This window comes from Alternaria incomplexa (assembly GCF_024043165.1).
Source record: "Alternaria incomplexa strain BMP 0042 chromosome Unknown scaffold_5, whole genome shotgun sequence".
Lineage (NCBI taxonomy): Eukaryota > Fungi > Ascomycota > Dothideomycetes > Pleosporales > Pleosporaceae > Alternaria > Alternaria incomplexa.
The window spans coordinates 426064-449999 of NW_026249854.1; the positions used below are offsets into that span (position 1 = coordinate 426064).

Sequence of the window (23936 nt, forward strand, 5' to 3'; positions counted from 1 at the left end):
ATGCCGCCCTCGCTCTGCGTCCACACCTCATACTGGAACCCGTGCAGCTAAGCCTATTCTGTCTAGTCGCATGCATCAACAACAGTGCAGAATAGGTTGTCTGTTGGTGCTGATTGTGCGTTTGCGCCAAGCCGGCTCAAGTGTCCAGGACTCCAGGTGGTGTTCGGCCCCACCTCGACAGCCACCAGGGAGGCCCTTTCCACCACGATGTGCACGGCAATCCTTCCTAGACATTGCGCGAGCCCCGCGCGATAAGACCTGTTCGCATATCATGTACCATCAAATGGTTCTCTAGCGCATTTCTGCAGGCATATCTTGCCAAGATCGCAAACGCCGGATGAAGCTATGTCGACCGAGGATGGGGCGGAAAGTGCGGGCATCGCAGTAGCTTCTCTATATATAGTGAGGATGCTTGCTAATGATGCGAATCAGGCTCGGAGTATGGATACCGAGAGGTGAATGCAATCTAGAGCTTCTGCATGGTCTTGCCGATCATATACTACGCTTGCTCCACGAGGCACTCTTGGCCGATCTGCCATGAACATACTGCGCCGCCACCTTGCTTATCGCCAACATCCTCCATTGTTTCCAAGACAATCAGTGCCTAATACAAGGGCCTCGCATGTGACAGGTAATCTTTGCAGCGTGACTGGCGAATAAGAACCAGTACGCCTGCACCACAAAGCTGCATCGATGTGGCACTCTGTGAGCTGAACCCCAAATGTGGGCATGGCGGCATAAGCTTACCATTTCTTGAGAGCGGGTTGTCTGTGCTTATCACGCTTGGAAGGAGCGGCACTATACAGCGGCTGACCAAAGTGGGAATCCCTTATATGTTCATAGATATCTAGGTTACTCAGACCTGAGCATTTCGCCGCATTGTGAAACACTGCAATTCGGGCTCATCTTCGGGTACTACCTGCTTCAGCCTCAGCCTCAGCCTCGCGATGGCGTACCAGCAACTACCCAAATTACAGCACAATGTGGAAGTGACGCCGGTCAACGAGGACTACACTCCGCCTTCGTCCACCCTGCAAAACTATGAAGAGATACGAGACTTCGATTTCAGCCCCACGAGTCCACGTTCGACTGTTAAATCACCTTCTATCAAGAAGCATGTAACGCATTGGAGCTCGTCTACCAACAGCACGGCTGTGACGTCGTCGGAGGTATGTAGCACAAAGTCTGACAGCAAGGCTGGCGCGTCCCGTGCACGGTCTTGGGCTTTCGAGATCATGGCTGTCGCAATCGGGCTGGGTGCTGTCGCCGCCATTGTCGGCGTGGTAGCCAAATACAATGGACACGCATTGCCAGACTGGCCTTACAGCATAACTTTGAACGCTCTCATTGCCCTCTTGGCTACTTTTGCAAACGCTGCAATGTCGGTTTGCCTATCGAGTGGACTATCGCAGGCGAAATGGATCCGTTTCAAGCAGACATCGGCTCCATTGTCTGACATGGAGGCCTTCGATGACGCTAGTCGTGGTTCGTGGGGCTCTATCAAACTGCTGGCGACTGCCAGAGGAGGGTACGTTTCTCAGCTCAAGACATGGTTGACAGATGACTGACGAATGCTTGATCAGATTTCTCGGGTCTTTCGGCGCTATCGTCGCTGTTATAGGTCTCGCTCTTGGACCTTTCGCGCAGCAGATCGCAACTTACAAAATCCGTAACGTGGAAAGTGACTTTGGCGCCATCATGCCTAGAGCCCTCAACTTCACCCCTGCGTTACCGGGTAACACCAGCACGAGTAAGTAGCATCAAGCGCATTTCGATATCATTCGTTGACGTAGGTTTCTAGCGGGTTTCGTGCCAATTCTCCCACTTAAAGCCGCAGTCTACAACGGCTTGTTTGCGGAGAACAATAGACCTGCTGCGTCACTACCATTCAAGTGCCAGAGTGGTACTTGCACCTGGGAGCCCTTCGAGACGCTGGCTATTTGCCATGAGTGCACAGACATCACTCCGCTCATGACGCGCTACTGTCCACCTGAATTGGGTGCATCGCCAAACATGTCCTCATGCGGATGGCAAGTACCACAAGGAGCTCATCGTAAGTTTCGCATGTGCAAATTGTAAATTGGCGGGTACTTATTGCTTACACTGTTTTTTTCAGTCAACACGAGCTCCGATGTATTCAGTATGACATCCTTCATCCCGTCGGCGTATGGCGACATGCCCCACTCCACGATAATCCGACTCATCTTCATGGGTACAGAGCGTCAAGATACACCCAACGCTCTGAACCCTTGGGCATCACAATGCAGCTTGCAAGCATGTGCAAATACGCTGTCCGCATCGGTCACAAACGGTACGCACCAAGAAAATGTCACGCACTCTGTTCTCAACCATACTGTCATCGATATGAGCTCCCCCGACCCCGCCGCCGACTATGGTGTTTACATCACTGGCAAGTCCGATGACACTGCATACTTGCTCGGCATGGAAGCGCTTTTGAGCATACGCGGATGGTTCAGTGCAATCTTTACCAACGGCTCCGCTACCCGTACAACTAGCGATTTCACCCGAAGTGTCACGGACCCAGACCGTGCCGTAGTTGTCAATCTCACAGTCGGTATCTCATCAGGCGAGACTTTCTTCGACACGGATATTGTCACAGCGTTCTACTGGAACTACTACGAGTACGCCGATGGACTCAATATGCTGATGAGCGACTTGGCCGTTTCGATGACAACCGCTTTTCGCGGCTTCAATGGCGCTGTTGATACGAACGGCAAGTCGATAACGGTAGAGTCCTATGTCCACATCCGGTGGGGTTTTGCTGTCTTACCCATCGCGGCTGTCGTGGCCACTCTGATCTTCTTGCTCGCGACGATGACGATGACGCATACGTCTGGTACGCAAGTGTGGAAAAGCAGTGCGCTTGTGCCGTTGTTACACGGCTTGGATCATCATACTAAGGAGAGGTTCGGTACTAAAGACAGTTTGCCAGCTCAGAAGAGACAGGCAAGAGCGGTAAAGGTCAAATTGTTTACTGATCATCGGGATAGCACAATGCTCGGAGCAGAGAAGGCTGCATGCTAGTTTGAAAGGCGATGTTGATCATGCTTCGATAGGCAAAACAACACCTCACTCAATACAATCTTTGGGTTATACCCTACTTTCGCGATCAAGATCCTTGCTCTTTCCCCCCTCGCTACTGATATCACTTTCTGTGTCGCTGAGCAATCCATTCCAAGCATCATCATCGACGCTATCCCTATCGTCTTCTCTTCCAACGTCCTTCTCTACCTTGACGTTTACGAACAACATCCATAATCCAATATCGTAGGTGATCCTACAAATACTCGTAGCCACGAAGGCCACCCAGAAGTTATCGCTACCGGAGAGGAAGCCTGTGATTGATGGCCCGACGCTCATGGCTAACGTGCGCAGCATACTAGTGATGCCCATGACACCCGTACGCTCTTCAGGCTTCACGACTGCCGCGATGAAAGCCGTACGCGGTGCTTGATCCATGCTATTGAGAGAAGCTCGGAATAGCAGCAGGCCCACTGTCCAACCGACCTTTGAAGGTAATGGGATGAAGCCGCTGGCGATCGATGACGGGAGGTGGGTGAAGACCATGGTGTTGATGAGACCTATGCGTTTGGCCAATGGCCCGGCGAAGATAGCTCCAACTGCGCAGAGAAACTGCGAAGCCGAGGTAATATCCCCAAGCGTAGACTTTGAGACGTGGAACTTTTGGTCGACGTAGTAGTTCATCAAGGAGTAAGGTGTCATGCCGTCTGCTAGACTGTCAACAGCTAAGAGGATCCAGAGCTTGTACATGACGGATCGTGTACTCTGCGAGATCTGACTAAAGTAGCTTGCTTTCTTTTGCGATGGCGGATTCCTGACACCCGCTGGTCTTCCTACGTGCTCGCGGTCTTGGTCGAAACCGTCCGTGGTGCTGGGTGTCATCGCCTCCAGTAGCACTTCTTCCTCTTCGCCCTGGCCCCCACCACGTCCTCGCTCTTGCATCTCCGCCCGCTTCTCACCTGCAACCTCGCATCTGCTACTCAAACCCAGACAAAGGATGCTCCCAAGCACTCCGAAGGCTGCATAGCCCCAGAACAGGGCATGGTATGCCTTGGTCACATTACCGCTGCTCTTCTCGAGAGCATTTACCGTTCTCCCTGCGACTTCTGCGCCAATGGCCCCTGCCAATGTTGTCGCTGTGACATACCACGAGAGGACATCGCTTCTTGTTGTCTCGTCTGTTAGGCCACTCAACATGCTCTCCTCGACAGCCCTAAAAGGACCACAGTCAGCACCGGTGACAGAAATGATGCCGAACACCGCCGCAACCAAAAGAATGAAGAAGTTTTCTGACAGCGCAAATGCGACGCCTGAACAAGCCATCATCACACTACCCATGAACAGAATCCTTCTCCTGCCTATTTTGTCCGCCACGAGAGTAAGCAGCAATGACAGTAGGACATCTCCGAGCAATGTCAATGTCATGAAGACCCCGATCCTCGAATCCGGAAATTTGAGCGAGGAGAAGAAGAGGGCGAGAATCAGCGACGGAATGCCGGCCGTGAACATTCTCAACGATCGCAGTGTGATGATGATGTATGCATCCCGTCCAGTCGCGTTGAGTGATGTGATGCCGAGAAATCCAGCGATCCGCGATATCGCCGTGGGAGCCATGGTGGCAATGTTGGACTGTGCCGCGTGTTGGATCAGAGAACGCAAGTTGACCTTCCGTAAGAGTGCAAACTCAACGTCGACTGCTTCTAGATGTCGAGAAGAAAAGATGAAGAGAAACGGAAAAGCACGGAAAAGATCTCATCCTACAAAAGACTGGTGACCACCCGCGTTGCTAGTGTGGGCGTTAAACCCGAGACGGGTTTAAGCTGGGAGGTTGCATCTTGCCTGACTCACCTGTGGCGCTGCCTGCATACGCGCGACGCCATCAAAGCGCGTTCTAGATCATGTTTAAACGACCTTCACGGCGTTACTACCGACATTTGCTGTGCTGGTTTGGAGATGTTGCGCGGCCGAGTCTGCCCCGCGGTAAAAGTGGGGCCGGATTTTGTCATCGCCAGGCTCCTGCGCGTTCGAGAGCGCGTCGCGTGCCTACAACAACAGTGTTACCCGCCCGATACGTTAAGTGACCGAGTCTCAAACAAACGGCATATCGCCAATGACAGATCTTACGAGTCTTCGTGGGCTTGTGTCATGGTACACGCAGTTGAGGAATCGCTCTATTGCAAGGTCACGTCTCCTTATCGTCGCCGTGGACAGTTGTTCCTTACGCGATTAGATGCTCACCTACGTCCAGTGAGATGACACGGTGAAGGTGACTAGTGAAGGTGAGAATGCGTGGTGACTGGCGAAGGTGAGAGTACAGGTTGGTACAACAATACCTAGATAGGAAATCTGCTAGTACACCGAGGCTTAGCAATCCAACTATTTGAGACACACTCAGACACTCCAGGGCTCTTTATCCTTTCCCTATCCCACCGAGCCTATGGCTACTGCACGATCAGAAAAATTGTCCACCTGAATTCCGGTATCCAACAACAGTACGCTCAGTCGGCTCACCACAAGCACAACTCAATCACCGACATGTCTCCCAAGGATATGTCATTCGCAAAGGCATTTGACGAGCTCTTACCACTCGAGATCAAGCAGATGATCTTCAAATGGGCAGCGAGCGACAACAGCAGCGAGATCCAGATCAGGCTTTTGCACGACAACGAAGGCCAGCTTCATGCACCAGCTATCGACCTCCTCACGAAATTGAAGGACCAGTACTCATCCAAGGCGTATTATCAGGCCGTGGAGTATCTTACAGGATCAACATTTCGGTGGACCTTCAGCAGCGATACACAGCCAGATCGATACCTTCTCCGTGCTTTCCGAAATTCGGTCCCCATGGAAGTTCGACAGCGAATCAAGCATGCCTACCTGCCTCGGGTCACCGTGTATGGTCTCATCAATCCGGCGACTCGGTCCACAAGCTTCGAGCATCTGCAAACGGTGAACCCGTCTATACTGATGCCCTATCCTGATTACTTCACACGACTGGGTGCGAAAGCAGCCTCGGATTACAGTTCGATCGTCATGAAGATCAAGCGGGACATCGCAGGAGGGATATCATTGCTACCCCACATACTACCTTCGCTCGAGAAACTGGATTTGGGTCTCGATATCATTGACTGCTGCCAAACCAATCCGAAGGATCTCGCGCAGTATTGTCCTCAGGATGAGATCTTGGGCTTGCTTGGCTTTGGACCACTTAGAGGTGGATTAGAAGCACTTGCGAACCTCAAAGATATCACCAGCCTTGATGTCCGCGTTTACTGGGGTGACTTCCTGCATAAAGAACAGTTGTCTGGATGCGATTTCATTACAGACAATGAAACGCAATACCGCGACCATATCATCAAGGCCTTGTGCCTAAGTCTTCCTGCTGCGAAGAGCATCGTCGGTCACCCGGAGGATCCGCCCGTCTGATTGGTAGCCCTGTCTTTACTCGCGCCATTCATTAGCATGATGGAATGCTGCAGAGATCGATAATGTGCTTGAAGGCATTGAAGGGCTTTCTTTCTTCACATGTCACATGGAAAAACGCGGAATGGAACGTTTAGATGGCCGTCCCGACTTCACGGACTGCAGGGCGAGATGCGAATGCTTTACTAGCTTGACGGCCGAGCGAGGCGGTATGTTCCCCAAATTTGGGGCCAGCATCCAGTGCCATGTAGAGCACAGTGGCTACATCCCCGACGGTTTGCAGTTCCGTCTCACGTTCTTGTCACCGGGGGTTCGAGTTGTTTGAACTTGTGCCAGCAACGAAGGGGCGATGTGGTTCATGTTCATGTACAGAGAAGATTGGTAGAGCGGGTATATAGTTGAGTTTCGAACATTTGTACCTATCGAATCGCGACATGCTCCGTGATATGCCAAACTGTCCCAGTATATACCTGCCAACGTTCGGTCTGTGACTTCCTTTCGAATTCAGCCACCTCATCTAGTATCCATACAAGTTGACACGCTCATTCGACGACGCCTTGAGCCTCTGGTTCTCCTTGATGAGCATCACGCGAATCGCCCAGGCACAAGCGATCGACAGTAGCGCGAATCCAGCAGATGCACCGAATCCAATTCCGTATCGAGGCTTGTCAGTGTCTGGCCAGAGGTAAGCGCCGTAGATGTATCCGATCTGGCCTCCGACGTTCGTCATCGCTAACACGACAGCTTTCTTCTCTTTCGTCTGACTGAGGGTCGAAGATGCCCAACCGATGATGACGGAGTTGACGGAATAGGCGCCCATAGGGAAAATGAAGCAGGCAACGTATCGACCCGCTGTGTTCATCGTGCTGGCAGCGATGACGAATCCGACAATGGCGACTAGTAGTCCACCAGTGATGTGCCAGGTGCGTTCATGCATACGGCCTGAACTCCAGCCTGTAGCGATACCTGCGGCGCCGGCAAGCAGGAAGGGAGGGCAGGTCAGTAGGAGAGTAATCGTTGTATTGAAACCGAGGGTCTTGATGACACTACCATCATTGTCAGCGAATTTTCCCGTGAGTATTCGAATGTACTTACGTTGGGAAGAAAGAGTTGAACGAGCAAGCACTGAGATGGAAGTTCTGCATGAGACAGAACAGCCACGTCCTCTTGTCGCGGCACGCCTGCCTCAGTCCCTCCATCATGCTGACAGGCTCGGTGGAATCGCCGACTCGGTCACGCTCCATACGTGCATGAGCGAGTTCACGCTCGCGTGGGTTGAGCCAGCTCGTGGTGAGTGGGGTGTTGGGAAGCATGAAGAAACCCCAGATGGCGACCAATGCGGTCACGGCTCCTTCGCTGTCGATGGTTTAGCGCGATGTATGTTCAGGCAAGAGAAGGTGGACTTACATGATAAATAGCCAGCGCCAGCCTGAGATGCCTCGGGCGCCATCCAGCTGGAACACACCGGCCGCGATCAATCCACTGAAGCCTGTAGCCAGAATCTGCGCACAGTACAGCAACGCGATACGTGTCGCCACTTCCTTCCTGGTGTAGAAGATTGAGAGCATGTACGTCGCTCCGGGGTAGAAGGGTGCTTCAGTAATACCCAAGAAGAATCGACATGCGACCAGTCCGCCGAAGTTCTGAACCAGCGCTGTGCAAGCTGATACGATGGCCCAGATGAACATCCAGCTGCTCATGTAGATACCGGGACGTATCCTCGTTATAAGCATGTTACTCGGAATTTGCATAAGTACGTATCCCACAAAGAGACTGCAAGAAGGTTAGCCCGTCCGTCACTATCGCTCCTCGAGTAGGAGCGAGTTTCCGTGTAGTACTAACATGCTAACACAGGTGTTGAACTGGACCCCAGACATTCCTAAATCCTCTTCGAGATTGTTCAGCCGCGCTTGAGCGATGGCATTACGGTCAACATAGTTAAGGAAGTACATGACGCATAGTGTTGGCTACGATCACATTAGCAGCCTTTCTACATCTGTATCCGCAATACGTACCATCAGTCTCCAATCAATCTTCCTTACGAGCGCAATCTCTTCTGGGTCTGTCTTCGCCTCTGCACCGGTGTAGTCCACAACACCAGCATGCTTATCTGGACCAAGCTCACTCTTGTCTTCCAAGTGCGCCACGATCGTGGGTTTCTCGTCTGTCGGCTCGACTACGGGTTGGCGTTTTGTATCCATTTTGGCTGGAACTTTCGAGCGTCTCTCTCGAAGAGGTCAACAGGTAGAACGTACCGGCATGCAGAGGGCATGCACACTGCTTTTGAATGCATGATGGGTGGCATGGTATGTTCACACGCATGTTCCAATCAACTGCTTGGCGTGGTATTGGCACAGGATCTCACCAAGACTTTTCCCCGCACCGTGCTACAATATAGCAAACATGCGCGCTCCGCTTGTTCAGCCACTAAGCTTGGCCTGCAGATCTTATCGTAATATACTGTCAGAATGAACACTATCCAAGACTTCTCGGTTGCATTTTTGACGCCGATCAGCAGATTGTGTGTGGGATTCCTGGTTCTAGGTTCGCAAGCGGCGCCCTTTGGCTGGGAACCTGGGGAAGAACTGGAGCCGACAACGTGCTTTTTGTGGAGAAATAGCGAACTATTGGCGGCGTCGTTGTGCGCTGTCGCATAATGTGTTCCGCTGGCGGCTGGCGGTAAGTTCTCCAGCTGGAAGGTCATACCGGTCGGAAGCGGTGCAACGGTTGGCGAACATCACGCGATCGCATGTCCCCGTGGTTCGCGCGACTTGCTTTTCTCACGTTGCAGGATACCTGAGCTCCAAATGCGCGCAAATCTAGTATTCTGGTATATAGCCCACCAACCAACAGGACGATGTGCGTTACCTTACTCGTGTATATAGCCCCGTCTATCCAGGACTCTAGGTGTCAGCCCAATTACCCGGAGGTTGATAAGTCACCGTCCCATTCCGCTCCTAACACATACGGGCGAACTTATACTCCACCTGCCCGTTCCTAATTGCCGGAAAGACGCCAGCGTCGATAAGTCGGAATGCGTCCCATTCAGCCGCACCCTCCGTCTTGAAGTTCCACCAGAACCAACCCTGAGTCTTGCTCTCAAAAGCGGCGATCTGGGCTTCAATGTAACGTCGGCTGTCGTCCTTGTAGGAGGCTGACCACCGTGATAGGTCGTTTTGCCAATCGCAAGATCCAATCCTGGAGCTGCCTGGGAGCGTTCCATCGTAGCGAGCGCCACGGTCGAAGCCGTTGAGGTACTTTGCGCAATCCCTAGTACACGTTAGTAGACGTCTCATAAACTGTAAGAATGCGGACTGCTCACGTCATAGCCGATGTCCACTCGCCAACAAACGTCCATTTGTCCGCACCGCCGATAGTCTGAGAGTTGCTGCAAGCGTAGCGTGCGTGGTCCATAGGTGACATGCGGAGGAGATTGCTGTCAAACACTTGATATTCGTGGTGGTCAACCGCGACGTTCACCGCGTTCGCATCCGAAGGAGTGAGGAAGGCGTTCCACGTGTTCGGAGGCTTGAACCCGTCGTGAATGATGACTGGGGTGTCGGAAACCTCACGAACCTGACCGTAACCATCGCGATAGAACTGCCTGGTCACGTCTTCGCTGATGCCAGTGTACAACGCGGGCTCGTTGAGCAGTTGGATACCGACAACGACGTCCTGGTACTCTGTCCGAGCATACTTTTGCGAGATTGTCCGTAGAACTTGGACAGTCTGCTTTACGGTGTCGCCGCGTTGCCATCCAGGGTAGTCCATTCGTTGGCCGGAGTTGTCGAATCCGTTTTGAGAGCCTGGTGCACCATGGAGGTCGATGATGATCTTCAGCCCTAGACTTCGAGACCAGTCGATGGCAGCGTCGATGTAGACACTCGCACCGCTGACGTAAGGTGTACCAAAAGTGTCGTATGCCCAGAACCCGATGGGGATACGAACGACATTGAAGCCAGACTGCTTGATCTTGTTGAAGTCGTGCCATGATACGAACGAGTCCCAGTGCTTGCGTAGGATACTTCCCGCCGCATCTCTGCCAAGCTTCTCGCCCAATGTGTATTCGTCAACGATGTCCCTCTGCGGACGGCCTTGGTTCGCTCCATCAAAGATAGAAGGCGTAATCCAACTGCGTAGAGATAGTTAGCAACACAACTGGGTGGCGATTGGTGACGAAGACTCTCGGGAATACGTACGGTTCCAAGACCAGCCATCCACCAATGTTAACACCACGAATCTTGTCAGACCCCCACTTGAAGTCAACACCGCGCTTCTCTCTTTAGATGGGTTAGCGGTTGCGTCATATGTGCGTTGGGACGAAAGGAGTGTCGAATGCGGAAGTGACTACTCTATCACCGGAAAAGGAAAGACGTTCTCTTCCGCATCGTGCGCGTGACTTACGTTGGAGCTGCAATCGCGGCGGCGCATAGCGATAATGCAGTAAGTGCACGACTGATAATCATGTTGTCGGGTAGTATTGTTGGAAATCAAGGGTAGCAGTACGGGCTCTGAAGATGCGGTGGCGCTCAATCCAAATAAGATGTGATGGTATGTCTGTAGATGGGACCAAGTGAGTGCATTTAACAAGTTGCCGAGCGAACACTGTGGATGCGGCCAAGGTGGAGTTTGCGCGCTTTCCTTGGAGGCAGCGAACTCGATGGAGTCGCGACTGCTGTGTTATGGCCATGTGACGGATATCCTCTAGTCCGAACTGGGCATCTAAGTTGGTAAGCCCACGGGTCTCCTGGGTTGTGATTGGTGTTGGACCCTCCGATCTAACTAGAAACGTAATCTGGGGGATTGTAGTGAACGTCTTCCCCCGGAGACGCGGATCGGGACAGAAAGCTACATGGATGACGACGCGGTCAGGAGGCGGGTTTGCTCAGCACGCCGAGGCGCATGTGACGCGTTCACACGAATGAACGACCTACATCGTACTCAGATTCTGGTAGCGATGAGCACTCTAAACTAGACATCTTGTAGTGCATACTCGCACATGAAATGTGACTGCCGTGGAGAAGCCTGAAGTAGAAAAATTTGCCGTGGAGTGATCATCAGCCATGGTGAAATTTGTAGCGGTGTAGGTAGTTGCTTGCATCTGAAACACCTGATCAACTTGGACCCCTTCTAACGCACCAAGCGGCCTGTGGGATGCGAGCCTAAAGCGTTCGGAGTAAAGTTAGCACTGTGTGTTAGTACTCAGAGAGGCTGTTCCTGACGATCTTGGAACCTAAGATGCGTGGCATGGACCATCTGACCCCAGATCTGCAGACTAATCTTTTGGCAACCTATTACATCGTCGAAGAGAGATCGCAACACGCTCGCCTATCTCCATGCGTTGTTCCAGGCCGTCAGAGGGAACCTGTTGTCAAGCGGGGTTGCGGCGTTTGCTCCGCGCCTCCTATGTTAACTTCTCGGTGCATGACGTAGTGATGGCATTGTATAAGGCTCTAATTAGTGTTCTGATGCCAATGAACTCTGTTGCTGCAACTGCACTGGCGGTGCAAATCTTGGAAAAAGAGTTGTAAAAGGGGTTTGATTGCACGCAGCATGCATCTCACGGGTGAAGTCGCGATTGGACCTGGACGTGCAGTGATTGATTGAGGTGAGCGCCGGAGATGATGCAGGAGCGAATGCCGTCGCCACATAGGGATGAGATGGAACCCTGTTTCGAAGACCCAATGAGGCGCTTGACAGTGAGGTGCCGATGTAGCGATGCAGGCGGTGGCGAGCGGAGATGGACGTGTGGTGGAAGACAGGAGGGAGAGTGCGATCAAGGTGTGGCGTGGCGCCTCCCGGCCAGTTGCAGGGTCCAGGCGTCGGGCAACAACGGCAGTGGGGACGAAGCCGAGGCAATGACGCCATGTATCACGACTCACAGCACGCAGAGTGCAACCGACTAAATGTCTGTGTATGCGGCCGATGTTCGGAGAGACTATCCTATCGACCGTGCCTAGTTCTTTGCTAGCACCCATCCACCTAGCCAGAGAAAACCCGGGACGGCAGTGACAGCAGACAGCGCGCCCAAGACGGCCGCCATAGTCCCCCAGCCGCTGTCCTCCGCAAGAAACCCGGCCAACAGAGGTCCCGCCATGCAGCCGGCAGCGAACGCGGAGTTGTATAGTGCGTAAGCCTGCGCAAATGCACCGCCTTTGCCGAATCCTGGGCGTCCATCTGCGATCATCTTTCTTTCCTTGGCCTCAGCGACAGCCGATACCTCTGCCATGACCGGCGCGAACGTCATGCCCACAAAGAGCCCCGTGACCGCCAGTAACGCGCATAGCAGCACCTTGTCCTTCGTCGTGTTCTCATCGACAAACCGGAGGCAGACGAGGGGAGGGCAACCCCCAAGAAAGCCCACGACAACCACATAGCGCCCTCCATATGTGTCACTCAACCAGCCCCACAACGGCGAGAGGAAACTCGGTATGACGATCGGAAGGAAAAGAAGCGCAGCGCCTGTCGAGGACCAGTTGAATGTGTTGGCGGCGTGGATGGCGAGGACAGAGTCGAAGGCCGTCAACAATATTGCTTGAATGAGCGCACAGAACAGCGAGGCAAGCAGGCGTCGGGAATACAGGAGTGAAAGCACGGGAGGAAGGCGATCGCGCACACGTTGCCGAGGCGGACTTTCTTGTTGCGCTTCAGCAGACTCCGCGTCTTGCTGAGTTGTTGTCCTGGTAAGACCTAAGCTGTCGCTTCGACTTGCGATGGCGATGGAGCCTAACTCTTTGTCCTCTGAGGATGCGTCTCCCTCGCCAGATGAGCGTCCCATTACCGTTGCGTCCCATTTCGCAGCCACCTTCTTCTCCACGAGCAACAGTCTGAGAATCACATCCAAGCCGACTAATGCATAGCACATGCTGAAGACGGCATTATAGCCAGCCTTGTCGTAGACTATGCCACCGAGTAGAGGCGATATGAGCATTCCGATCGACATGCCTATGGTCAGCCACCCAGCAGCAGTTGCGAGCCGTTCCTGGGGCACCGTATCAGCCAACAAGGCCAGGCCAACGACCCATACCACAGCTGCCGAAGCCCCCTGAAGGAGCCTTCCGACAATCAAAGCCCCAGTCGAGTTGCCAAGGTTCAGCAGGATTGTAGCTCCTAGGAGAACGAACAAGCCCATCAGAAGCGGAAAGCGACGCGTCGACCCGCGGTCAGCAAGCCATCCGCATATGGGCGAGAATGCAAGAAGAGCGGCGCCATATACAGCAACCAGTACCGAGACCCAGTATTGAACTTGGTCCTCCTCAATGTGACTACGCGAACGTATTGCGAATGGGATGACGGGTACAATGACGCCGTACAGAAACATGTCCTTCTTGAATCAGCTCTTGTTCTGAACCTAGCTACACCCGCATTGAGGACTTACTGTAAATACGGCCAAAGACACAGTCCCGATGATGAACGCATCCGAGCTTCTAGCTTTGAGCATAAACGGTGGCTTGGATCCATGCTGCGTCAATGACGACAGCCATGAGGAAGTCGACATGCTGTTCTGTACTGCTATTGCTCGAGGCGCCGCGGAATCTATTTGTACAACAGTTCCCCTATGAGGACCCGGAGCAGTACCACGGTTCTCATGCGGCCCCTCATCTAAACGATCGTCCATGGATGCGAAGATTGCGGTACGACGATCACGTCCACACAATGCGTATCTATCCTCTCTGCTCTATCACTGACTATCAGCAAGGCATATTGCTGCAATTCAAAAGACTGCAGGTCGATGATGGACGATGCGATGTGATGCAGTATTCGTGGCGCGTGTGTTGGTGCTCATGCAACGGCTCTCTTCGTGGCGTGATCCCAGCCTCGTTTTTGCCGCGGCCTTGACTAGCGTATTGCCTGCATGGGACCCACCTCGAGACCTCTTCTCTACAAGCAGGACTCCAACTGTCTCGTCGCCCATATGGTGTCATTCAATTGCACTACCGACTGGCCTTTACTTTTCCATGAGCGAGTAATGTCCGGCCATGTGTGGAATATCGTGGCAGCCACGGGAGAGCCATATCGCGCCACGTGCCTCAGCTGTGCGGAAGATAGATCATGCCGATGGAGAACGGACTGCATGGTCATTTGCTCCGGACCAATCTACGACTGATTGCGATGCTTTTGCTGGTAGAGTGCCGACTCGTCTTGGAGCGCGTGTGAGCAGCCACGATGAACTGACCACACTAGTCAGCGATGCAAGCGCATGTTCATCGTATTGCCAGCTGGCACGTAGCGTATCTGTTGCGATGTGCGATACAAAACCTGCGTCTTTTGTCTTCATACTGGAAGATATGTGCTGGAAGAGCTTGAACCCCGTTAGAATGCTGGGGTGGACGTACCGCGACATTTCGGCCTCAGCCTCGCCAAGTGGGCATCTCTTGCCATTATATATCGATTTCCCGCACTCGGCTCTGTCGGCAGACTAATACTTACGATTTAATCCATGACATCACCGTTAGTCTGTTTCTTTGCTTCTTTCTGATCTCCTATCTGTATTGCCATCACAAGTCGCCGAACCTTTCCACCAACAGTCTTGCTTATTCCGTCGGCACTTCTTGGAAGCATGTACTTTGGCCTTGTCTTTGTGAATGTGTACCTATTTTCTAGATGGACAGTTTGTGAACTTCAAGTAGGCGGTGTAACTAGACAGGATGCCGTTACGGTGACTAAAAGGATGCATTGCTCCAAAAGCTGGTCACCTCTCGGGATGGATGGTCAAGCACTCCTATTCTTTCCTTAGCTGTCTCATACATATCGGACGTTTCCAGAAAGAAATATGGAAAGCGGCGCTCTGAAGTCGGGCGGTTTCATGTGGTAACTACCGACTTCACTTTCTACCGGTTCCATCTGTACCTGGCATTACCACCCGATCTCATGTACGCTCGAGGATCAAATGCCCATCCCCGTCAACGAAGTACGAAAACGAATGACTGGTAAGACTACATTGTCGGAAGAACTTGCAGACTTGCGTTTTGATAATAACGTCGACTTCAGCGCGTATGTTCAGTTTACGCTTATATGAGGTGCGTCTCCGTGAAGGCCGGCCGAATTTGGTTACCATGCTGATGGACCCAGCTTCTATCCATCTTAACAAGCCATACGATAGCTCTGCTACTCTACTTCACACCTCTTTCTTTGGGGCCCCTCGTGGAAAGGGGGCTTATCACCGTTATCTCATTGGCATTATGGGGGTTGTGCGTGACTCGTCGTTTACAGGTCATCGCAGTACCGTGGTTATTCACGTGAAACTCCACTATTACGTCATGTTGTGGCAGCCTGGACCTCAACTCGCTTCTCCTATCTGAGACAAGAAGGACATTAACGCACAGACACAGGTGACCCTTGCTCACGCAGAGCCGCAGCAAACTGTCGCATGCAGCAACTCGTCCACTAAACCCCGACGCTCAACACCCACGGCTCCTCCAAGATGGTACGATTCAACCCTGCCACGCCTGTTCTAAGCACATGCGCACACCCCGTACCGACCACTCTTGCTTCCAGGCTCCCCTCGCCGCAGCTCTGTCCATCATGCATGATAATTTCACAAGCCCGAGACATCGAGGCTGTACAGGAACAGTTTGAATTGCGCGGTGGTCTTTTCCAGTCCAAAGAAGGCGGGAAAGGCGACCATGCGAGCCCTGGCCACAAGGCCGTCAGAAGGAACTGGCGCAGGGCAAAAATTGCACTGACCAATACTGTGGAACTGTTCGAAGACTTACTCAACGACACAAGTGTGCCAGTCCAGGATCTGACCAAGCTGAGAGAAGCGCTCAATATTTGGAACTACAAGAAGGTATTGCTGGGTAGAGTGCCGGGTCTAAGATACGTTGACGGTGCAGAAGAGGGAGAGCCGACCAAGTTGGAGAAGGAGGGTGCGCGTTTATTGATGGTATGGTTGAGGAAGGTGATCGAGAAAGAGATGGATGAAGAGTGGAGAGACGAGGTAACATCATCTATGTCCGCAACAGGATTGAACGAACCGCAGGAGGTGCTCACGATGCCGGAGTCGACTCGACTGGATCCGTTAGTGGAAGCTTTGCGCAGTCAGCCACCGGAGTCTCGGTGGATTTCAGTACCAGAACCAGAACTAGGAGAGAAGTTAGACGCACATCCCGTAGCTACAGCAATAACTGCGACCCCGCTGGCATCCGAGCATAACTCCGCGGTCCCGAAATCGATCCTCAAGCGCCTACGCACTCGCACCATTCCAGGCAGCCAATCCGCCTCACCATCGCCTAAACGGGCCCGCACAACAGATTCGGTGACTATATCACCCGAGCATCATTACGTCGTCAATCCCTCGCCCTTCCAGCCGCTCTCTCGCACTGCAGTTGTGCTGCCCCACGCCGAACATACACTTGCCGAAAACCATCGCCCGCGACCTAAGTTCCATCGTACAACTTCGGCTTACACACCCGGCGCATGGGCATCCGATGCTTTCAGTGAAAAGGTGAATACTAGCTTCCTGGGCATGTCGCGCGAGGATATGGAGAAGCACTATGATGATGAGTCAGCAGAACAAGAGCAGGAGCAGATGTTGGCGGATAAACTGAAGGAGACGAGCAGAGGCTGGGTGGCGCTTTGGTGGGCGAACAAGGTTGCTCCGCACTTGGATCTGGAGAAGCTGAAGATGGAAATGCTAGCACGAAGTGGGGAGACGGAAGTGAGGTAGACCACCGCACTTGGTGTGCGAGAGTGTGCGAAGCTCTAGGCCGTGATTGCCGCTACGAAATCAAGGATTCGACTTTAACAATAACACTAGGGTGTCAGACTACTTGGATCGGGGTGAAAATTCTGGGAACTGTTTGAGACGCTTGTATACCCCTAGACATGATGAGTACGGGCGCGCGGTATTGACCGGTTTCTGGAGATCCGGTGCGCCTTCCAAGGTCTGCTTTCTTTTCGTTTAGATGACCTGGGGAGCGAAGCCGCCTAGCATTCGTTTCACATGCGAAAGCTCATAAAGCTGCCAGAGGATTGCTTGTAATAGAAGCGACATTGGATTCCAAGCACGAGGGAGCGGCATAGCGCCATGTTGGACGCAAAGCTGGGGCGAGGTGATGGGGGAACGAGTCGCGTCAGGCGTTCCTGCCGTAGCGCGAACACCCCAGTCGGGAAGATCTCCGCGGCTACGTCACAATGGCCTTTCTAGAAACCTTAAATATAAACACTCCCTCTCCATAGCACATGCATCTCTATTGTAGCGGAGGCCACGACACGAATCAATATCAATATGCCTACTACACAACCCAGCGCGAATACAGGTGAGTTCGTGGACGCCTCCAGCTAGCTTATTGTGACGCTCTAACCGATCCCACTAGCGCAGGAACGGAGCTGAGAGGAGAACAGCGAAGTGGAACTGGGAACAGAATCGGAAGCTGAGAGCTCAGGCGCAGGGGACACCGACGAAGAAGACCCCGAAGCGCTGCTCGAAGAAGTGAAAGCAGATCAAGCTAAAGAAGAAGAAAAGGTCAAGGCCGCCGCCGAAAAGCTTGGGGACACAGAGCGCAGAGTGGGTGACATACGCGGAAAGTGGCATCTCTACTCCGCGCAATGGGTGGAAGAATATGCAAGCAAGGAGGGCCAAGACCTCGAAGATACCGACTGGACCGACGGTGTCGGAAGTATCGAGTTTGGAAAGCACCTCATCGTCGAAGATCTCGGTCCCTATGCTGGCGATATGGGCATGCAACTCGAGATCTTCGGTGGGCCTGTAGACGCCCAGGCGACCAGTTTCGACAAAACCAAAATATACATCCACGTGTCCCGAAAGCGTCCAGCTCTTCGATGACGGTGAAGAAGAACCGATCTCCGTCGAACTCAACTTTCTCGGCGATGGCTACTTGGAGTTGCGCATGGACGGTATCTACTTTGCTGGGATTATGGTCCAAGACCGGAAAGCTGTGAAGCGCGCAGCCGAGGAATTTCATGACGAGTGGCGGAATTGCAAGTATACCAGGCATACACACCCGTCGAATATGCTGGCGGCGTTTGGAATGCCCGTTGACTTGGAAGACTCTGATTCTGGGAGCTTTGACGAGAGCGACGATGAGGACGATGACGAAGATGGACAATGAGAAAGCACGCGATCTCCGAATTTGTATATACTTCGACCTTGCCATCTACGACTTTGTAATATATCCTTTTGGTTTTGCAGTGCGAGGATCTCTGATCGTGAATTCGACGTGTGATGACGATGTGGCGTTGGGCCGGACCCAATGCACTACTCTTGGTGGACCAAAGACAATGCAACGTGCGCCCTGGTCACATGATACCCACGTTCTGCTCTGCACACGTGCACGCCCAGGGTTCAGCTGCTACATACCTAGGTAGCCCTCACACACCCTTTTCGGACAATGCAACGCGTCTCAGCGCGACACTCAACCTGATCATAAGCACCACAGCGTCTCTTTCTCTGTCAACGAATCTACGTCTTCCATCTGCGCATAGACCTACATTATCAAAGAATCGAACCGTAATCCGCTCCCTGGAGTGTTCAAACCAGAAGAGCTTTCTATCTCGGTATGGCGACGCAACATAACCACGACGGTCCGAGAGGGTTTGGCCTGCATAGTGGTATGACGCCACGACTCTTATTGAGATGAAAGCTTACATACTCTCAAAGAGACACCGGTTGTAAACAACGAAGAAGAGTACGAAGACCAAGAAACAGAAATGTACGACAAAGAGGATTACGTCGGCTTAGGAGAACCTGAAGACGTATATCATCAAAAAGCTATTGCCGAACACAAGACCAAAGCAACCCGTTTCGAAAATCAAGCGCAAGCTCTCAAGGAAAGAATACGAAGTGGCGAGAAAATATTTCTGGGAGACATCAGCGGCAACTATACGCTTTTCTCGTCTCAACATTTGGACTTCTACGCTCAGAATCCAGAGCGGTGGTGGGAAAATGGAGATAACATCGATGACTGGGAAGCCGGAACCCTCAAAATTGGCAGGCAACACTTGGAGCCAATGTTACCTAAAGGTGATACAGAGACTGGAGTCAGGCTCAATCTCATGGACGAACCGGAGGACAGGTTTTGGATGAACATCAACAGCCCTCCGCAGTTCGCATCACAAGACCCTGTTGAAATGACAGCATATGGCACTGTGGCACTGGATCCCTTTGATTGTAAAGTCACGTTCTTGGGTGAGGGTGTTTTGGAGCTCTGCTTTCCAGGCAACAAATTGAGGTGCAAGGGATTGCCTGACTCTGTGCGTTACGTTGGTGTCTGGGGTGCGATGGACGACTCGGATGACGATTTTGATTATGATTCGGAACCTTTTGGATACTGAGCAAGAATGATGATAAGCCGGGGACTTGTTGCTGTGCTATTGGTAACTGCAAGAGCGAATAAGACCTTGCCGAAACGTATGGTTATCAGCATAGCGAAGTCGCGAATAGAATAACTCAACGATGAGCCTTCAATGGCGTAGATTCATTAGCAACAAAGATCTTGTCATCGCGACGTATCCAAATCATTATACCGCTCCCATTCTCAACGGCATCCCAGCGCCTATCTCAGCGGCCGTCCGTCTGTGACCTCTCCGTACGTCGGATCGTCGTACTCTCCAAAGCAAGCGAAATCGTAATCCGCAAGCTCAATCTGTTTTTGCTGGACCTTCAGGAATGTTTCCATCTCGCACCACCCGTCGTCTCTATCACCACATTCCTTGTGACTACGACCCAGTGGAACAGTCCTCTGGTTGAGAATGAAATGAACGTAGCTCGTTGGCGGCCCGTCAAGATATATCTCCTCGTCCGTCCGGTTAGGGTTGACGGGCGCAGGTGCTTTGATGACTTCGATGTCGAGACGACCAGCGAACGGCTGGAGATGCGAGAGGATGAATTCGCGCGGCGTCTTGATGTGGGTCGTGGGAAGTACCTCGCTGAACTGCGTGATGCCGAATGCGACGAGAATACTGATGATGCCGGCGTCGTGGCTAAAGTCCAGGTTCAGGTTCTGATCGATGGGAAAGGTGACCGTGTTATTGTCAAGGGTTACGTTGATTTGGGCAGAAGGGGAGGTGATAACGTGGTGCTGCATGCGGGCGAGGACTTCCTCCACGTAGCCTGTACAGTATCAGTATATTGAGGTAGAAGAGGCATCGTCAATCCTTACCAATTCCAATAGCACGACCGACTGAAGAGCCAAAACCTGTGCCTGCCTGGAATGAAAGATCCAGGGCGTACTCGTAGCCTTCCCACTCCTCGTAGGTAAACAGGCCGCACCAGTGAGAGAAGCCAAGCGAAATTGTCTCATACGAACACAAAGCTTGAGCGTTGTACGTATCGGTGATTGTCCAGTCAAGGTCACCGGTGATGTTGCTTCTGAACCTCTGATGAGCATCATGAAGGTACACGCCGATCCATTCCATGAGCCCTTGTCGCGCCGTCGGCCAACTCGAATGGTTGCACTGCTTGTAGCCAGCAAGCGTATTGTTGAAGCCAGGCGCCTCAATTGCCAGCTCAAGCGTTGCATTTTGTGCCCAGCCTAGACCGAAAAAGCCGGCAAGGAAGTACTCCGCCGACTCGGTCATGCGTCGTTGGGTCGTACTCCGGACGATAACCTTGCTTCCATTGTTGGGATATAAGTGGCCATACTGGTAGTAGTGCAGTGTACCAGAGGTGAATAGCTCCTGCTTGCCATTGGGGACGAGGATCTCAGCACCCAGTAGAAATTGCCAATCGTTGAGGAACGAAAGGGGTCCGTGACCAGTGAACTTGCCAGCCGCGTCCGTGAGCTTCTTCCCTAAAGTCCGCTCTGCAGCTTCACCACTGACTTCGGGGTACCGACTTCCATGGCGATGGACCATGTTGAGCCATGTTACGTTGGTGCCAGGCGGTATCGAGTACTCGTTTACTCCGAAGCCTCGGGGATTAGGAAAGTAAGGGCTGATGTTTGCCATACTTTGGAATATGTTCTTGTTTTCCGCATTGCCAGCAATGGGGATTTGTGTTTCCAGAGGCGTATTTGGAATGTATGACACGCCGGCAAAAGGTGCTAGGTTTGTCTGCGCCATGAACGGTGCAGCGCCCGTCTTGGTAGGGCCTTGGAAGTGTCCATCGTCCGTGACAAAGTAGTCTGGAACAGATGACTTTGTTGGTATTGCTGTGCGATTGTTAGTTGCTGCTTCAATCTGCTGGCCTGACCAGTAAGATTAGGGAGTACCGACACTTCACATCCTGTTCGCCTTGAAGAGGTACTTGAGCCCCAGATCGACCTGTTCATAATTAGTGACTGTTAATTTAAGCCACAGCAACAGTAGGTGGCTAGTGGATGAGGCGTACGCACCGAGATTGGCCGGGCTAAACGAGTTGAGGAGCTGCAGCGACAGCTCGAGGATGCCGTGCATGGTGGGGTAGCTGCGAGCTCTTACTCAGCAACGTGCAAAGTCCAGGTCTAATGAGGTAGGTGCGATGGACGTTCTGCAAACAAATCACCGCTTCACTACACGTCGCTGTCGCTACACTGGAGTTTTCGCGTCCAGATTGTTAAGAGACAGCTTGAGCTTGGGCCAGGCGTTGGAGTTGGCAGTGACGCAATGCCGAGGGCTGTCCAACACGGTATCCTGGACCATATCGCCCACATGGGCGTTTCGCATTCCGCTCACGCTCGAGAGTTGGGAAATGTGTACTGCGGACGAACTGTTCTTCGTGCACCATGGTCATGTCTTGACTTATCACGCATAGGATACAAAAAGATGAATGCATGCGCCGTCGTGTACAACAGCATAGCTGCGAACAGCTGGGACGCATGGCAACTGATTTTTCCTGACTTTAAATCGCATTTACATGATTGATGTACCTTCAGGGCTTGATATGAGGCGGGAAGGCTAGATGAGGGTGAGGCTAAATGCCTCGACACCGGATTGTCTCCACGAACCCTTATCTGGAGATTGCGGTCAACTACATTCACGCAACCTGCAACTGCAGATCGATCGCCGATTTCTCAGACCAATGTTCTCCGAAGATCGTTGATGAATGGCGATCAATAAGAGAATCTAAAGAGTTTGTCGGGACCTCGCGTCCGCGCTTTAGTTGCCTCATTAAGTTCCCATATGGTCTTGACTCCTCGGCCACGGAGATGGGCAACGATGATCTTCAGAAAACTATGTTTGTGGCCGCAGGGGATCCGGGGAATCCCCAGCTGTCTGGTCTGGAAGTGCCATATCCGAATCAAGTGGGGAAAGACTGCTAATCAATATGGCAGCGCTTCATACATATCTCTGGTGTCGGTGTGTTCAATGATCTACCTACACCGTGTCTGATGACTGTCTCTTCGAATGACGGTCACCTCTTATATCCAGTGAAGGGAAATTGGCGTTTCCAAAGTAGATATATATAGACCTCGCACACCGGAGTTGAAGGCAGTTTTCGTCCAGTGCACAGAGGCATCTGGATAGTGTTTCTTCCAGAGGCCAGGTCTACTGTAATAGGTATATATCGCATGTTATAGGGACGCGTGGTTGTCGGAATCCACCACCGGCGAATTTGTCGGTGCCTCGCGTCCAGCTCTTCATGCCCCGTGATGCATACCAGGCGTCCTTTGCGAGTTACATCACCACATCCCAGCGGCGTCACTCTGCAACACAAATCGCCGCACTGTCTCCGAATGCAGCCCTACCGGACATGTAAACCGCAGCTCCACAATTGCTCGCGCGCCGGCGCAACAGCGGCATGTTGTGACTTGGTTCGGCAGCGATTGATTACTGGGTTCGGCAGCCTTCCATGATCGAAGTGTCGTGATTGATGTCGCCTTGTTCTGAAATATCAAGTGAGGTGTCGGACCGATACAAGTGTATTGGTTGCGTGTACCAGGTGGACCCTGGATAGCAGGAGCATGACTCAGGCACCATCTGCTGGAGAACCACCGAAGAACGAAAAGTGGACACCCTACAGCGAATTGCCGGACCAGCGATGATGCAGAGACAACGGGAAGAGTGCTAGCAGCATGCAAACCGATTGATTGAGTGAAATAAGCGAGCTGTGGTGACCGTTTTGTTGAGTTGGAGATGTCGGAGATGTTGGAGACGTTGGAGTAGAAAGTTTTGCAGAAGGAAGTCAAAGCAAAGCAAAGCAAACGGTATCCCAGTGGAAGGACAGTGTGATGCAGTCACACTCCCATACGAGTCGCGCAGAAATGTTAATTGTCATGATGTCTTGCAGGCGCGTCGGCCTGTCGCTCTCACGTTACAGAGCATGTGTGTCGCCTTGAAACCCCGTGCGGATCGTCGCCGACTGAAAACAGCAGTGGCACGCTGGCAAGGTATGTAGACGCGTGGTGAAGCATGCTGCGCAAGGCCGGACCGAATAAAGCAAAGATAGTAGTTGCAAGGCCGGCATCAGCCGGTCCTACTCGAATACCCGCGGGAAAATGACACTCGTTCCTCAGTCTTGCCCCAAGCAGCCGTGTTCCCGAAGGATCGTCGCGAGGCAGAACAGCGGTGACCTTTGGATGCTTCAGAAA

At 52.5% G+C, this 23936-nt stretch overlaps 10 protein-coding genes across 10 annotated transcripts; 5 read left to right on the plus strand and 5 right to left on the minus strand.

Annotated features, from left to right (window-relative positions):
* Positions 1 to 947: 947 nt before the first annotated feature.
* On the plus strand, positions 948 to 3045 carry J4E90_004057 (uncharacterized protein; the record flags this gene model as incomplete). The annotated part of the gene is made up of 4 exons (XM_051433623.1): positions 948 to 1528; positions 1584 to 1750; positions 1802 to 2053; positions 2117 to 3045. 4 exons carry the CDS (start codon positions 948 to 950, stop codon positions 3043 to 3045), a joined length of 1929 nt encoding a protein of 642 aa, XP_051292141.1.
* Positions 3046 to 3111: 66 nt separating this feature from the next.
* J4E90_004058 (uncharacterized protein) lies at positions 3112 to 4656 on the minus strand (the record flags this gene model as incomplete). Its single annotated transcript, XM_051433624.1, has 1 exon — positions 3112 to 4656. The coding sequence occupies one exon, from the start codon at positions 4654 to 4656 to the stop codon at positions 3112 to 3114; it is 1545 nt and encodes a 514-aa protein (XP_051292142.1).
* A 921-nt stretch (positions 4657 to 5577) lies between these two features.
* Positions 5578 to 6468, plus strand: J4E90_004059 (uncharacterized protein; the record flags this gene model as incomplete). The annotated part of the gene is made up of 1 exon (XM_051433625.1): positions 5578 to 6468. One exon carries the CDS (start codon positions 5578 to 5580, stop codon positions 6466 to 6468), a length of 891 nt encoding a protein of 296 aa, XP_051292143.1.
* A 514-nt stretch (positions 6469 to 6982) lies between these two features.
* Positions 6983 to 8666, minus strand: J4E90_004060 (uncharacterized protein; the record flags this gene model as incomplete). The annotated part of the gene is made up of 5 exons (XM_051433626.1): positions 6983 to 7511; positions 7561 to 7821; positions 7873 to 8238; positions 8308 to 8432; positions 8481 to 8666. 5 exons carry the CDS (start codon positions 8664 to 8666, stop codon positions 6983 to 6985), a joined length of 1467 nt encoding a protein of 488 aa, XP_051292144.1.
* A 756-nt stretch (positions 8667 to 9422) lies between these two features.
* Positions 9423 to 10931, minus strand: J4E90_004061 (uncharacterized protein; the record flags this gene model as incomplete). The annotated part of the gene is made up of 4 exons (XM_051433627.1): positions 9423 to 9735; positions 9788 to 10597; positions 10665 to 10745; positions 10870 to 10931. 4 exons carry the CDS (start codon positions 10929 to 10931, stop codon positions 9423 to 9425), a joined length of 1266 nt encoding a protein of 421 aa, XP_051292145.1.
* A 1490-nt stretch (positions 10932 to 12421) lies between these two features.
* J4E90_004062 (uncharacterized protein) lies at positions 12422 to 13963 on the minus strand (the record flags this gene model as incomplete). Its single annotated transcript, XM_051433628.1, has 2 exons — positions 12422 to 13789; positions 13844 to 13963. The coding sequence occupies 2 exons, from the start codon at positions 13961 to 13963 to the stop codon at positions 12422 to 12424; spliced, it is 1488 nt and encodes a 495-aa protein (XP_051292146.1).
* A 2031-nt stretch (positions 13964 to 15994) lies between these two features.
* Positions 15995 to 17134, plus strand: J4E90_004063 (uncharacterized protein; the record flags this gene model as incomplete). The annotated part of the gene is made up of 1 exon (XM_051433629.1): positions 15995 to 17134. The coding sequence occupies one exon, from the start codon at positions 15995 to 15997 to the stop codon at positions 17132 to 17134; it is 1140 nt and encodes a 379-aa protein (XP_051292147.1).
* A 158-nt stretch (positions 17135 to 17292) lies between these two features.
* Positions 17293 to 18253, plus strand: J4E90_004064 (uncharacterized protein; the record flags this gene model as incomplete). The annotated part of the gene is made up of 2 exons (XM_051433630.1): positions 17293 to 17299; positions 17832 to 18253. 2 exons carry the CDS (start codon positions 17293 to 17295, stop codon positions 18251 to 18253), a joined length of 429 nt encoding a protein of 142 aa, XP_051292148.1.
* A 733-nt stretch (positions 18254 to 18986) lies between these two features.
* On the plus strand, positions 18987 to 19761 carry J4E90_004065 (uncharacterized protein; the record flags this gene model as incomplete). The annotated part of the gene is made up of 2 exons (XM_051433631.1): positions 18987 to 19038; positions 19088 to 19761. The coding sequence occupies 2 exons, from the start codon at positions 18987 to 18989 to the stop codon at positions 19759 to 19761; spliced, it is 726 nt and encodes a 241-aa protein (XP_051292149.1).
* Positions 19762 to 19982: 221 nt separating this feature from the next.
* On the minus strand, positions 19983 to 21822 carry J4E90_004066 (uncharacterized protein; the record flags this gene model as incomplete). Its single annotated transcript, XM_051433632.1, has 4 exons — positions 19983 to 20539; positions 20589 to 21578; positions 21643 to 21690; positions 21762 to 21822. The coding sequence occupies 4 exons, from the start codon at positions 21820 to 21822 to the stop codon at positions 19983 to 19985; spliced, it is 1656 nt and encodes a 551-aa protein (XP_051292150.1).
* Positions 21823 to 23936: the final 2114 nt, after the last annotated feature.